This window comes from Hydra vulgaris, chromosome 12, assembly GCF_038396675.1.
Source record: "Hydra vulgaris chromosome 12, alternate assembly HydraT2T_AEP".
Taxonomy (NCBI): Eukaryota; Metazoa; Cnidaria; class Hydrozoa; order Anthoathecata; family Hydridae; genus Hydra; species Hydra vulgaris.
This window is the reverse complement of record NC_088931.1, coordinates 82,719,338-82,734,797: the sequence shown is the minus strand read 5'-3', so window position 1 is coordinate 82,734,797 and position 15,460 is coordinate 82,719,338. Positions and strand designations below refer to the sequence as shown.

General features: G+C 26.8%; 1 protein-coding gene across 4 annotated transcripts in view; it reads right to left on the bottom strand.

Moving 5' to 3' along the window:
* Window positions 1–15,460, bottom strand: part of LOC100200874 (centrosomal protein of 135 kDa) — a 77,713-nt gene that overhangs the window by 30,318 nt on the left and 31,935 nt on the right. For all 4 annotated transcript variants that reach the window (XM_065814686.1, XM_065814683.1, XM_065814685.1 and 1 more), the window contains exons 5-8: window positions 12,435–12,585; window positions 11,249–11,310; window positions 8,478–8,612; window positions 8,314–8,403 (exon numbers count right to left, since the gene is read on the bottom strand). In XM_065814686.1, the coding sequence (XP_065670758.1) occupies window positions 8,314–8,403; window positions 8,478–8,612; window positions 11,249–11,310; window positions 12,435–12,585 (438 nt within the window). The remainder of the gene's footprint in view (window positions 1–8,313; window positions 8,404–8,477; window positions 8,613–11,248; window positions 11,311–12,434; window positions 12,586–15,460) is intronic.

Genomic DNA, 15,460 nt, shown 5'->3' with positions numbered 1-15,460 from the left:
ATATATATATACAGTATTGGACAAAACATTTGCAACCAACATCGAACAATGCTAACAAGTGTTCCTAATTTTACATGTCTTAAAAACGAAACAAACTATACTACCACAGCAAACAGTTCAGGAGTCTGGAGTCATAGCATGCCATGACATGAGCAATCAGCTGACAGGTGACAGCACACAGGCAGAATTTCGTTGACAAGTGCCATTTTGCAGCGGACAAAATAAGTGCAACTTTTTTGGTTTGTTTCATTTTCTTAAGTCTGGTCCGTGTCAACGTCACGGAAGTTTTTTAATAATTAAAGGAAGTATCCAGAAGTTTCCAGAAGCATGCAGACGCATCCAGAAGCTTCCAGAAGCATCGAAAAGAAGCATCTAGAATCTTCCAGAACAGGTTCACACAGGTTCATTTTACTATATAAGAGACATGTAAATCGACATGTAATTCAGTCAGTATATGGAAGTCAATCAGTCAGTATTATCAAGACAGTTTATCGAAGTGAGTTTTATCAAAGTGTTTTATCGAAGAACATCAATACAAGAAGTGAAATACAACAAGTGTTACATTACATCAATACAGTCCATGTTCCAAATATCGTTCTACGGGGAAGTTGGCAGCAGATAACAAAGGTGGAAGACCGCGTTCCACCACTTCTAGAGAGGATTCTATGATCGTCAGACCCGTCAAGAGGGATCCCTGGATATCATCAGTCAAGATACAAAAGCAATTAGAGCTGCCTGTATCGGACCGACAATTAGACGACGTGCTGTTGAAGCCGGATTGTTTTCTCAACGCCCTGCAAAGAAACCGCTGATTTCACTAAAAAACCAGAAGAAAAGACTCCTGTTTGCTAGATCTCATATTGACTGGAATGTGCAGAAATTGCGAACTGTCCTGTTTAGTGATGACTCGAAGTTCAACATCATTGGGACCGTGAAGCATGGTGGAGGCAATAGGTCCAATACATCTAAACGATGGAATAATGGACCGTTTCATGTATAAAAATATCCTGAAAGATGTTATGTTACCTCATGCTGAATGGAATATGCCAATAAAATCGGTTTTTCAGCAAGACAACAATCCAAAACACACTGAAAAAGTAGTCAAGCAGTGGTTTCAAGACAAACACCTATCGGTGATGGATTGGCCTCCTCAATCTCCGGATCTCAACCCTATCGAGAACCTGTGGGAGATAGTCAACCGCAGAATTATTCGTGAATGTGTTCATAATAAGGATCAACTGTTTGAACAAATCCAAAAGGCCTGGACAGCGATTCCACAAAGTTTCATCGATCACCTGATCGAATCTATGCCTCGAAGATGCAAGGCTGTGATCGACAACAAAGGATTGCCACGAAATATTGATAGCGAAATACAGCTAGGTCAACATTTTGTCGAGTTGCACTTGTTTTGTCCAGAAGGAAATCAACTTTTTTTAATACTTTTGATTAATTTAATAATTTTCGTGTACAATTAATAAACTTTGTGATGAATAAAACTTAAAGAACTTTGTCTCTAAACAGTTACATAGTTATTTCTCTAAATTGAAAAAATCCAGCACTTTTATATAAAGAAAATAAAATATAATTATTTGGTTTCTCTCGCTTTGTCAGAGACTGTGTGTATATATATATATATATATATATATATATATATATATATATATATATATATATGTGTGTGTATATATATATATGTGTGTATATATATATGTGTGTATATATATATATATATATATATATATATATATATATATATATATATATATATATATATATATATATATGGGCGCAACAAATAACTTTTTTTTATGAATTTATTGACAAGCATTTACTTAATTAAATTATGGTTGAAATTCGGCAATGCCGACCTAGAATTGTTTCAGGTCAGCAAAAAATTGTTAATCTTGTTTCTATGATTTATGATAAAACCTTTGTATCAAATTTAAGAGTCTATTTTTTTTTAATTCCAAGGGCCGATATATATATAAATATAAATATATATATATATATATATATATATATATATATATATATATATATATATATATATATATATATATATATATATATATATATATATATATATATATATATATATATATATGGGCGCAACAAATAACTTTTTTTTTTATGAATTTATTGACAAGCATTTGATTTAAGAAATACATGTCAAATAAGGGAGTTTTATTTTCAGATAACTTTTATTCTAGTTAATAAGTTATTAGACATTAAAGATGCTTAATTCAATCAATTTTTATTTTTTCAAAACAATTTTTCATGCATTTGCAAAATAAGCGCAAATTAATAATATTATGCAAAGACCTAATGATTGTTAACTGTTATCCATTGATACAAAATAGTAAATTTTTTTAATTAGTTTGTTAACTCATAAAAAAACTTGAAAAAATTAAAATAAAAAGAACTAAAAATAAGATAAAAAAAAACATTTCTTTTTTAAAAAGTTTAAAAATAATATCATATTAAGTATTTAATAAAAAGTTAATAAAAATATCATATTATTGGTGTCATTAAACTTTCAATAAAAATAGAAAACTATAATAAAAATAACTCTATATATTCTATTAGATTATATGTTTCAGTAAAACTTAGAAATTCTTTTCAAAATTTTGAAAAGTATTTTTAATATGCAAAGAAACATTACTTCACTTTTAGGAAAATAAAAAAAAAATTCACAAAAGAAAGCACCCTTTTGAAGGAAGCAATCATGTTTAAGCATGGTTCCTTTTAAAGTAATTGCAAATGCATTTATTTCAAGTAAAATTTTTCACTAAAAAAAAGTGTCTAATGACTAAGAAAAAGTGTCTAATGAAATTTTTTTTATTGTCTTAGCTTCTAAGACAATAAAAAAAATGTCTTCATTAGACATTTTTTTTTATTGTCTTAGAAGCTTTATCTAAAAAGTTATTTTATGCAGATAACTTGTGCTTAATACAGAGACAGAAGACAAACTATTTAAAAAGTTCAGTGTTGGAAAGAGAGAATGGAAGCAACAAAGTCCAGTATAAAAATGAATAAGACAAAGGTTTTAAACTATGTCAAAAATCAGCAAAAGCAGAATATACTGGGAAGGTTATGCAGAGTGTGTAAAAGGGGAGTTTAAGCAAACTCACAATTTATAGTTTTTTTTCCAAATTCACAGGCCAATTTCACACAATTATCTCCACATCTATCATTGCCTGGGAAAAGATGTGACTCTAAATGATAAGTTGAAAAAAAAAACAATTTTAGACAGAAAATGGGAATAGTAGTACATCTGGTAAAATAAAAATGGTTTTGATATGTAAAAGGTAAAGATGAAGATATTTAGGTATCAGCATGTAAAGAGTTTATTCAGTGTAATTAAGGCTGTAAAAACAATAAATGAACAATAACATTGATGTATCATACTGTAACTTACATTGCTTTACACTAATTAAGCTTAACCCTAAGTGCAGAGTTGTTAACAAGGCCAAATATTGCAAGGTCAAGGCCAAGACCACATGCTCCAAGGCCAAGCCCACATGTTCAAAGGCCAAGGTCAAGGCCACATGTTCTAAGGCCACATGATCGAAGGCCAAGGTCACAAGTACCAAGGCCAAGGTCAAGAGTTCAAAGCCAAGGACAAGGTAAAGGACACATTCAAGTATTTCACGGGGTAAGACTTAAATTTCGAGCTGCAAACAACAAATCCACATGTTTCAAAATTAAATCAAGGTTATGCGCATATATTGTCAATAAGAAAATATATTAGAAAATATATATATATATTAAAGCCAAAAACAAAAATAGGGATTTAAAAATATAAAATGTTAATACTATTTTTTAGCATTAAATATAAGTTGTCACATGAACTATTATAGCCTACAAGTCTTTATTGCATTTAAGAAACATTAAAGTTTCAAGCAAAGAATCAGACATACGACCTTTATGAGGGCGCATTATTAATCCACTAACCCTAACCCTGATGGGAAAAAATTAACCCTATTAACCCTGATGGGAAAAAATACACTCAAAAGGAGCTGACATAGCTGGGACACAAAAAAAATGTCAAACATAATTCTAATTTTTGAATACTTTTCCATTGTGCAAAGTTTTTCTAACAAGAACTCTTTTTGATTAAAATCTGGTGAACCTATTAGTTCAAGATAGTTTGTGAGCTGCTGAGCCAGGTTGAAAATCTGTGGCTGTAAATCATTATTTTTTCTATAATTTGCAAAAAGAGATATTTTTTTTGAAGAAGGCTCTTGAATCTGAGGTGTAACACTATTTTCAGTATTTATCAAAGAGGTTTCTGGTGTAGTTTTTGAGTAAAGCTTAGCCAGTTCTGTGTATAGAAGACCTGAAAATAAAAATTTTAAAGAATGAAAGTTCAAGATTTCTTGATTAATAATTTTTGTTATCAGAAATAACATCTAATTTATTTTCTTGTGTTTATAATCACTATTTACTAAGCACTGCATATTCTTTCAAAATCAAATCACCCATTTAAAAAAATCTATGTTAAAAAAAATCAACTCACTGTTTATTTTGTTTCTAACTTCTTCTTTTTGCTCATATGTGCCAGGATGATCTTCAAGCCAATGAGTTAAAGATTAACCACCAAAGTTAAGATTATGAATTTTCGAATAAAGTGGAATACCCTCTGGATGGTTTATTTTAAGAAACAAAAATATACTATGGAAACGGTTATGTAGTTCTTGCAACAGAGTTTTAATCATTAATGAGAAAAAACTGGCTTTTCTTAATGTTCCTTCTAAAATATTAGATAATGACAGAACAACTGTAACAACACAACTGATTGTAATTATCTTATCATCTTGAACAAGATCCGTTGCTTCAGCAAAGAGTTCCAATATATGCACCAATTCTTGCAGCTGGTTTAACTCTTTGACTGATAATATTAAATTTTCTTGGTTTGGCTCACGCAAAACAGTGCCTAATTTAGTTTGATCTAGTGAAACAATTACCTTTAACTGTCTAAATGTACTGTCCCAATGAGTTTCATTTTTAGATGGAACACAATGTTTTTTTCCTATTGCAGATTCATAGGCACTAGGAAATAGAGAGCTTTGGTGTAATAGATTTTGAAGTTTAAAACATTTTTAAAGAGCAAGCTTGAAATTTGTAAGAGACTGTAATCTGTCACAAACTACTAATTGCAGAGAATGAGCGAAACAAAATATCCGTTTTGCAGTTGTATTCAGAGATTCATTTATATCTATATCATTTTCGACTGGATCTTCCCACAATGATGGATCATCCTCATCATCTAAATGATCTTCCCCATCATCAAACAAAACACTCATAGCTTTTTTTATGTTGGACACATTGTCTGTCACAACATAATGTACTTTATTGGCAATATTATTTTCTGCAATTATTGTCTCTAACTCATCTACTATATTTCTCCCAGTATGAGATCCTTGGAAAGAGCAAAACGTAAGAAGATGAGATTGTGGTTTACCATTTATAAAAACATGGCAAGTGACTGGAAGAAATGAGTGTGCTCTTCTATCAGTCCATATATCAGTTGTTAGTGAAAGATAAGACAATTTAGCTAAAAACTGATGCAATTTTGTAAGCTTAGCTTGTTGCATCCTTTGGTAAAATTCCATATGAAATTGTTTGCCTGCATGGTGGTGTGAATTTTGGATCAATATCTTTTAAAAACTTTCGGAAATTATTGTTTTCCGTTAATGAAATTGACAAACCACAATTTACTATGATGTTGGTTATAAATGATTGAGTTAGTAACTTTTGGTAAGGAATTGCTGAACTGTAGGAAACATTCTGGTCTTCTTTTTTTTGTCAGTTAAAAACTTTGTCATTAAAAAAAAGCACAAGTATGCCATCATAGGTAATCACTGCTCCTATGATGGCATAGGGGAGGATGGGGTGGTTAGGATCAAGGGTAACTTTACAATTTCATTAAACCTTAGAGTCTTTCCTTAAAAATGCCAGAAATTATGCAGAATCATTCTAATTTACTATTTCATGCCACACATTTCATGCGCAAAACTCTACATGCCACCATTGTAGAGTTTTGTGCATGCATATAAGAGATATTGCGCTTTTTGCATTTTTTTGACCAAAAAAAAAACTTTTGGAGCATCATTTGTTTTTTACTTTACTTACAAATAAGTTGTTCTTATGAAAAAAAAAAAGTTTTTCATAACTCGTCAACATTGCAAGACACCCAACTCGCCAGTATGCCATCATGGGAAGAAGTCATTGTTTTTATTAAAAAAAAGCTGTGTCTGCCTTGTTCAAAAGATAAAATTAAAATAAGTATTCCACTAAATCCACAAAAATTGGATATAAAATTTTCATTTCTGCACAGTTAATAAGAAAATCACAATCTTAAATATATGAAGGAATTAAAACTACAACAGCACATCCCAAAATCAATTTTTGTTGATTGTAAAAGCAATATTAGTGCACAAATGACGTATTTTTACTAAAACTAATGTAAAGTCAGTATGACCATGTAGGTCTAATCACTTTTTCACCAAAACTAATGTTTATGGAAATATGACTGGTATACCATCATAGGCGGTATGCCATAATAGATCCCTTTGCCCTAAACAAACTAAAGAGAACTGTAAAAATAATTCACTTTGTGAACCCTGAAGTTACACTGTGTGTTTCTGTAATACTAACATGACAAATATTACACTTAGCTGACCATTTATCTCCATTTGTAAGAAAATTTTTGTATGCAAATTTGATGATTGATGGTAAACCTTTATCCATTTCTTATATCTTTTTTAACACATAAGAGGATAATTATTAAAATTATTAAACTATTTTAAATAAATACTAGATATGACAACTATAAAGATCAAAATTTTATTTCTCAAGTACCTTATGGCATACTTGGTACCTTAAATTATTCTTCTAATCGTATTAAAACTGCTCCTGATTAAGAATAATCTTACTTTTGTAAGTATATTTAAAAATTAACTCTGTAACAATTAAAAGTTATAACATTTCACAATGATTAATAATAAAATTTATATTCTTTTTATACTTTTTTTTATAGAACTTTCATACTTCTTACATAAAAACTTTTCTATGAATGAATATTTTATTCTAAATGAAAATTTTAAAATCATTTGAATTTTTTATTTCGAAAAACCAAATTTTTCATACATTCTATTTTCTTCAAAATATCACAAGAAGTTTTCATTCATTTTTTTTAACTAACTGTAAGTAACCAAATAATATTATGTAACGTTAAACGTTAATGAATTACAGCATGTAATTTCTTTTTAATCAATTCTTTTGTTCTAAATTCAAAAAACGAACTTGCTAAACAGGCCAAGGCCAAAGCTAAGAGTTTCAAGGCCAAGGGTTGCAAGGCCAAGGCCAAGGTTAAGGACCTAATTTTTGGCCTTAAGGCAAAGCCAAGGTCAAGACTAACAACTATTATTTACAAATTAAAAATAAAAAAAGTGAAAATAAATAAACTAAATCAGATTAAACCAATATTAGAGTGGTTTTAACATATAACCATTAGAAACTCTAAGCATATTACTAAATGCAGTTTTGATATCATTTTTAACACTAAAAGTGTTAAAAATGATATCAAAATTAATAGAAATTGGTTATGTAAAAAAACATTCATAATAACTTTTCAGTAATAATGCTTTCATAATAACTTTTCAGTAAATGATTTGAGGTTTCAAAATATTTTTGGACAATGGACATCTTTTATACACAATATTGGACAGTGAAAATCTTTTATAAACTTCTAAAACTTTTTATGCAACTGTTTCTTTGAATTCTTAAAATTTAAAATAAATCCAATTTTTTTTTTGATAATATAAATTAATCATTTTAAGTTTAATGTTATATTTCCACATTTGTGTGGTTTAAACGAGTTTTCATAATGCCATTTTCTTTTAAATGTAAAATCTTTTTTAAATTAAAATTTAAATATTTGGATTAAGTTTTCATAAGTTTAAGAAGCACTAAAATTTTAGTATTTTTAATAATCATAAAATATTTTATATTATGTAATATTTACTGTAATTGAGCTTAAAAAAACTTTTGTATTAAGATGTTAAAAAAAGTTTAACATCTTAATAATTTCATTAAAAATATTGGGTAATTAGAACTCTTATGAATGTCTTTATGAGAACTCTAATGAATGTCTTTATGAGAACTCTAATGGATGTCTTTATGAAAATTTTGATCTTATGAATGATTTTGTTGAAAGAATGTCTTCACAATTTTTAGTTTTCAAAGCTACTGACCTTATTTTTGCTTTTATCATAAAAGATTTTTCTCAGAATTTAATTAATAACAAACCTCTTTAGTTGGCGGAGAAAAAGATTTCTTTATGTGTGTGTTTTTATTTTTTTTGCTTTCAGCTTTAACATAATCATTTAAACAACCATCCTAAAGAAGAAAGTTTCAAAGAAAAAAAAAGAAAAAACAAGTTTTTTAAAAAACAATTTTTTTGTATAACTCACTCTATCAACATCTTTATGAAGTGGACTTTTTATAAGATACTGGTGTAACATTTTTTGCAGAGTTTGGCATTCCATTTTATAATAATCTCTATCGTCTTCGATATTATGGACCATAATCGCCACTTTATCAGGTGACTTGAAAGAAAATAAAAAATATCATTCAATATTATGAACCATAATCGCCACTTTATCAGGTGACTTAAAAGAAAATAAAAAATATCATACAATATGCTTTGATTAAAATGTCAAAAACATCATTTGAAAAAACATTCAACAAAGGATCAACTGACATTAACCAAATCTCAGATGACTAAAAGTTTATTAATACAAAATTGAAGTTAAAGATTTTTTCTTTTTATTATATTGATTTACAAACAACTTAGTTAAATGCGATTTTTTTTTTCCTGATTACAATGATAACTCTATTTAAAAGTTTTAAAGCTATCCTATTTTGCAAAGGATTGTAAAATGCTGTAGTCATCATATATTAAAATGCTGTAGTCATCATATATTAAAATTTATCATTTTTTAAAAAAATCTAAAACTAACTTTAATGACTTATAATTTAAATTTCTTGACAGAAAACATTTTTTTATATTTATTATTCTTTTGTTTTCTTTACTTTTATTTTTATGCAAAGTGTCCATACATCAACAGATGTATAAGTGTCCATGTATGAACACTCTATTTCACCCACAAGTCAAATAGAGAGTACATACACCCACAGGTGAAATAGAGAGTACATAAATCAACTAACATAGCCATAGGCTCAGTGCAGTGCACAATGGTGAAAAAAGATAATAATAAAAATAAACAATAAAATAAAAAATAAACACTTTTTTAAGAATGTCTAAAAAAGTTCTTTATTCTGATAATTTGTAAAAAAATAATGATACGTAATTTGTAAGTTAGTAAAAATTTAACTAAAAATATAGATAGTTATCGAAATAAAACAGATTTTATTTAAAATGATTTTACTATCATAAAAATTCCTTAACAGCAACATCCCCTATAACATTTTAAAGTTGCATTACGTCTCAATCAGTTACTATTGGTAACAAGCTTACACTCTCTTATTTTTAATTAAATATTATTTAAATAAACTTGAAAGCACATTAAATGTTTGTTTACTGTTGACATATTGCTTTTTATCTTTTATTTTATTTTTATTGTAAAATAGCTTTATCTCAATTAGTTACATTGTCACGAAAAAAAAAATTTTTTTCATGACAATGTAACTAATTGAGATAAAGGTAACCAATATCACGAGTATCAATCAATGTAACGAGTATCAATTTTTAAAGGTTTACAAAAGTGTAATTTAGTGTACTCTTTATATTTAAAGAATAACCAAATGGTTTTAATAACATACCTTGTTGTGTATGTGTATATATTGGTTACTTTGTCACAAAAATAGGTTTTAAGATTTTTAACGTTTTAATAAACCCACAGGCAAAAATGTATAAAAAGTGTCAACCCATATCTTGTTTTTTCAATTACACAGTAACAAGAAGTCTTACGCCTTGTTATGTAAATGTTACATCTTATGTAAAAATGGCAGACATTTTGCGTGTTATGTAACTTAATTTGATTATGTTACAATAAGTAAAGTTACTTAAAAATGCTATAGGGGGTGTAAAAGTTGTTTTTAAGTTGTTATTGAGTATATTTTTAAACAAACTATTTAAAATTTGTAAAATTTTGAAATAAAAAAGTTTTAAACTTAATTAAGTAACTTAGCAGATTAAGTGCTAACTTGCCTTTACTGTCATTCATTTAAAAAAAAGATTTCTTCTACTGTCATACATTAAAAATAAAAAAAACATTTCTGCTGCCATATTTTTTTTTAATTTAAAAAAAAAAATTTCTTTCCAAAACAAGGTTTAAAATAAAAGTTGCTTTTAAAGCGCTTTTATAAATCATTTATAAAGTTGTTTGTAAATAACTATTTCACTAATGAGTGCACATAACTACATGTAAACCACTTATTGGGTTATTAATAACATTGTATATAAGAAATATTAGAAATATTGTTTATTTGGCATTTTTTACAAACCATTTGAAAACAGTACCTTTGACATAAATAACTCAATAATTTCAAGGCAATCTTTTGCATTTACTAAGGAGAAAATAAATAACTCAATAATTTCAATGCATTCCTTTGCATTTACTGAGGAGAAGATATGAAAATTAAGATTTTTTTTTGACTTCAACAAACATCTATTTTCCAATAACCAACAATTAACATGAAGGAATAAAAAAACTCTATCCTACAATTATTCATGTTCTGAATAAAAAAGTGTTCCTGTTTAATACAAAAAACTTGTAAGAATGAAAATTGTTTCTATTAAAAATAAAAATTTGATTCTAAAAAAGATTCTTTTATTCCATTAAATGAGAAATGCATTTTATGGATTGTTGTGATAATGATGGCAAGACAATAAGCATCCATTCAAGCATCAATTAAATCTAAAGAAACGATTGTGTAAGTACCAAACTCTGGTTTCATTATTTACTTACTAGTTACCATGGAAACTATAATACCATTTAAATACTAAAAACATGAAATTATGGAACATTGTTACATAATAAAATTTTTGTCAAATGAACAACACATTCCTTAGGGATTTATTTCTTCTTGGCATTATCTGCAGTCAAGACAATAAGATCTAGCAAATCTTGATAAGTTTCTGTTTCTTCTATTAAAAACACAGAAAATAACAAACATATTTTTATTATAATATATTTAAATAGATAATTAAAAAAACAACCTTCTTCTGATAAATTCCTTTGGTAAGCTTTAATCTTTCCATATCCATTACAAGCTCTCTTTCTAAAATAAAAAATAAAAATAAAAACTTTAAAATAAAAAGACTTTATTTATAAACAAACATGCTAAAATGTTGTTGCTGGTAATATAGCACAGTTAAAATGTTGTTGCTGGTTATAGTATAGCACAGTTAAAATATTGTTGCAGGGAATAATATACATGGTTAAAATGTTGTTGCAGGGAATAATATACATGGTTAAAATATTGTTGCAGGGAATAATATACATGGTTAAAATATTGTTGCAGGGAATAATATACATGGTTAAAATGTTGTCGCAGGGAATAATATACATGGTTAAAATGTTGCTGCTAGTAACAATATAGTAGAGTAAAAATGATGTTGCTTGGAAACCAGCAAATGTGGAACTATGACAAATCTCACTGTCATACTTTTTTTGTGGCTATCTAACAAATAAGGGTGTATTAATTATTATAGTTTAATTAAAAATATTTTTGTAACGTTTTAAAGAACTCTATCATATCTCCTCTTAGTCTTTTTTACTATAAAGAGATCAACTCAAGTTTTGATAAGCATTCTTCATATGCATGTGCTTTTAATGAAAGAGCTAATGGAAAAAACATTCCTGATATACCTGAATAAAATGAAAAAGCTTTTTGAACACAAAGAAACCATTGCAATAAAAGATGACTTAACAGAATGTGACAAAAAATGACTTAACAGAATGACATTTGAAAAATAATATCAAATGATCCAAATCAGATGGTATAGTTTATTTGCAATTTATGTTAATTCATTTTATGTATGTTATTCTATTTTTATATATTCTATATTTTTATATTATATATTATCATATATTATGTATTGTTATATATTAATGATAATTCACATTCTATGAACTAAATAACTATTTGCTTAATGACAAACAATAATAAATTATTATGGATTTTTCTTGCCATATAGAAATATGACAAAAATAAAATATAGAAACACTTTGTTGATTGTAAATATTTTTATCCAAAAAGAACTCCAAAAATTTTAATACTCAAAAACAAGCCTGGGTTTGAAAGAACCCTTGTGTACAGTTTATCAAATGATTTCAAATCCACAACAATTTAAAGTCTTTTAAAATCAGTTATCTTTTTTATGTTTTAAAAGTATTGATAACCTGCCATAGTTAATTTTCCATTCTTTTCCATCAATCTTTTTTTTTCTTTTTCACATCTTTCAAGCATTATTGCAATATGGTCTTTATCAATTTTATACTGTTCAGCAATTGCATGTAGTTGTTCATTTTCATCTATTAAGCTAGCATGCTCCTGTAAACAATAAAATTATTTTTTAGCATAAAATTTTATTATAAATTATTTAATACACAAAATAAGTAATATTACATATTATAATAAATAAATTATTATCTACTTAATAATAATGATTCAATAATTATTAAATAATAGACATAATAATTTACATAACATGACATATTTGATTTTAGAAAACATGTAAAACAATTTAAAAAATTAAACAAATAATTGGATTAAAAACAAACAACAGAAAAAAAATAAACAACAACAAAAATAATAATAACAAACTGGAATAAGATTAAAATCTATAGAAATAACTTTATATACCTTTTCAGGTATATAATAAAAAAAAAATAATAATAATAAAAAATAATAATAAAAAAAAAAGAACTATAACAAAGAATTGTGTTATGATGATTGTTCACAGTTCTTTTTTAGAGGTTTTTAGTTGAAGTTATTTTTACTTCAAGCTTTTTTTAAATCACAATAAAAGTAGTAAAAAAAAACAACACAGAATGAAGATATACACACAAGCAGAAAAAAATTGTGCATATGTATGTGTGCATTTTTGTTTTTTTGTATACCTTAATTGCTTAACTAAAATCAGTGGTATTAAACATTTCAAGTTCTGCATTATCAATAAGTCTACATTGAACTACAGCTAGACTGAAATATTGAAACCAAAAAAAAAATTTATATATATATATATATATATATATATATATATATATATATATATATATATATATATATATATATATATATATATATATATGCAATAGTGTGCAAAAGTAACTGGACAAGAGCATAACTTGAGATAACTATTGAATGAAAAGTCCAATTTCTTTCAAATTTTCACTGAAATGTCAAAAAATTGATTACAAATCTAAAAACAAATGAATTTTTACTAAATCTAAACAATCTCATCTTAAAAGTTCATTTAATTAAAATATGCGGGTGCAAAAGATCTGAACAGAAAAAAAAAACTTGAATTAGATTTATTTTAAACATTTTTAAAATTGAAAATGCTTTATTTTAAAGTAAATTGCAAATCTTAAGCGTGCTTTTCAATTCTTTATATAAATAAAAAGTTTATTTGTAGGACGTCTTCCAACATTCGATTGTGTCAACACTACATTTTACATTATAAAGTTCTATAATTTCAGCATTTACCAAGACAGCATTTTGCGTGGAACATTTTTCAGGGCTTGAGGAAGGATATTTTTGCAGGAGAATGACCCAAAGCACTCTTCAACCCTTGTGAAAAACTTTTTCAAAACCAAAGAAATTCGATTAATAGAATAGCCTTAGCAAAGTCCTGACCTTAACTCTATTGAATGTCTATGTAAGCTCATTGATAGATAAATTTCAGGTCGAAAACCAACAAGTAAATGTGATTTATTGAATACTCTGAACCAAGAATGGGGAAAAATCAAAATTATTGTGATTAAGAAGCTGGTGGACTCAATGCCTTGTTACTCTCAAGCAGTAATCAATGCTAAGGGCTTCCCGATAAAGTACTAAAGCAATTTACTTTAAAATAAAGCATTTTCAATTTTAAAAATGTTAAAAAAAAAAATCTAATTCAAGTTTTTTTTCCTGTTTGGATTCTTTTGCACGCACATATTTTAATTAAATGAACTTTTAAGATTAAATTGCTTAGATTTAGTAAAAATTCATTTGTTTTTAGATTTGTAATCAATTTTGACATTTCAGTGAAAATTTGAAAGAAATTGGACTTTTCATTCAAAAGTTATCTCAAGTTAGGCTCTTGTCCGGTTACTTTTGCACACTTCTGTATATATATATATATATATATATATATATATATATATATATATATATATATATATATATATATATATACATATATATATATATACATATATATATATATATATATATATATATATATATATATATATATATATATATATATATATATATATATATAATACACATATATATTAAGTTGAATAAAAAAATCAGATATATATAATATATATATATATATATATATTATATATATATTATATAATATATATATATATTATATATATATATATAATATATATATACATATATATATACATATATATATATATATATATATATATATATATATATATATATATATATATATATATATATATATATATATATATATATATATATATATATATATATATATATTAAGGGGTAAATAGATTCTATCTGTTGACCAGCCTCAAACCCTTTCTTTATATATTAGGCTGACGCATATGCATTTTTAATACATTGTTTCCAGTTTAGGATGTTGAATGCTGGATCTTCTTGACTCAACTCATTCTATTATCTCCTAATGAGGGAACAGCTCTAAAACTCAGTTTTATGGTTCTGAGGCCGGCTGGTAGTTAGGTTTCCCGAACTCTGTGGTAGCTCTCAGAGAGGCTGAATCCATCAACAGCTGAAAAATATTAAAGTATTAACAGTGCCATATTGTGCATGGATAGTGTCCCTGTTTGTGCTTTTGGTGTGCATTGCCAAGGCAACATTTGGAGCCCTTTGTTATGGTTTAGGGTTTATTAATAGTAATGAGGCAATTACTTGGGCTATTAAACAGTGTACTGAGTACTATCCATGCTTTGAGTCTTCGAAGTAACTTTTCTTCTGTTGAGTCTTATCTCTTGCAAAGTTCACCAGACCTACTTGCTCTTTGTGAGACTAATTTGAGTTCAGCTGTCTCATCTTGTGATCTTAGTGTTGATGGTTATCTTCCTTTGATTATTAAAGACTCAAATAGTCACATGCTTGGCCTGGGCATTTACATTCGTAAGAATTCACCCATTTGTCGTGAAACTAGGTTTGAATGCACAGACTATTCTTTTATGTGCTATCATTTAGCACCACT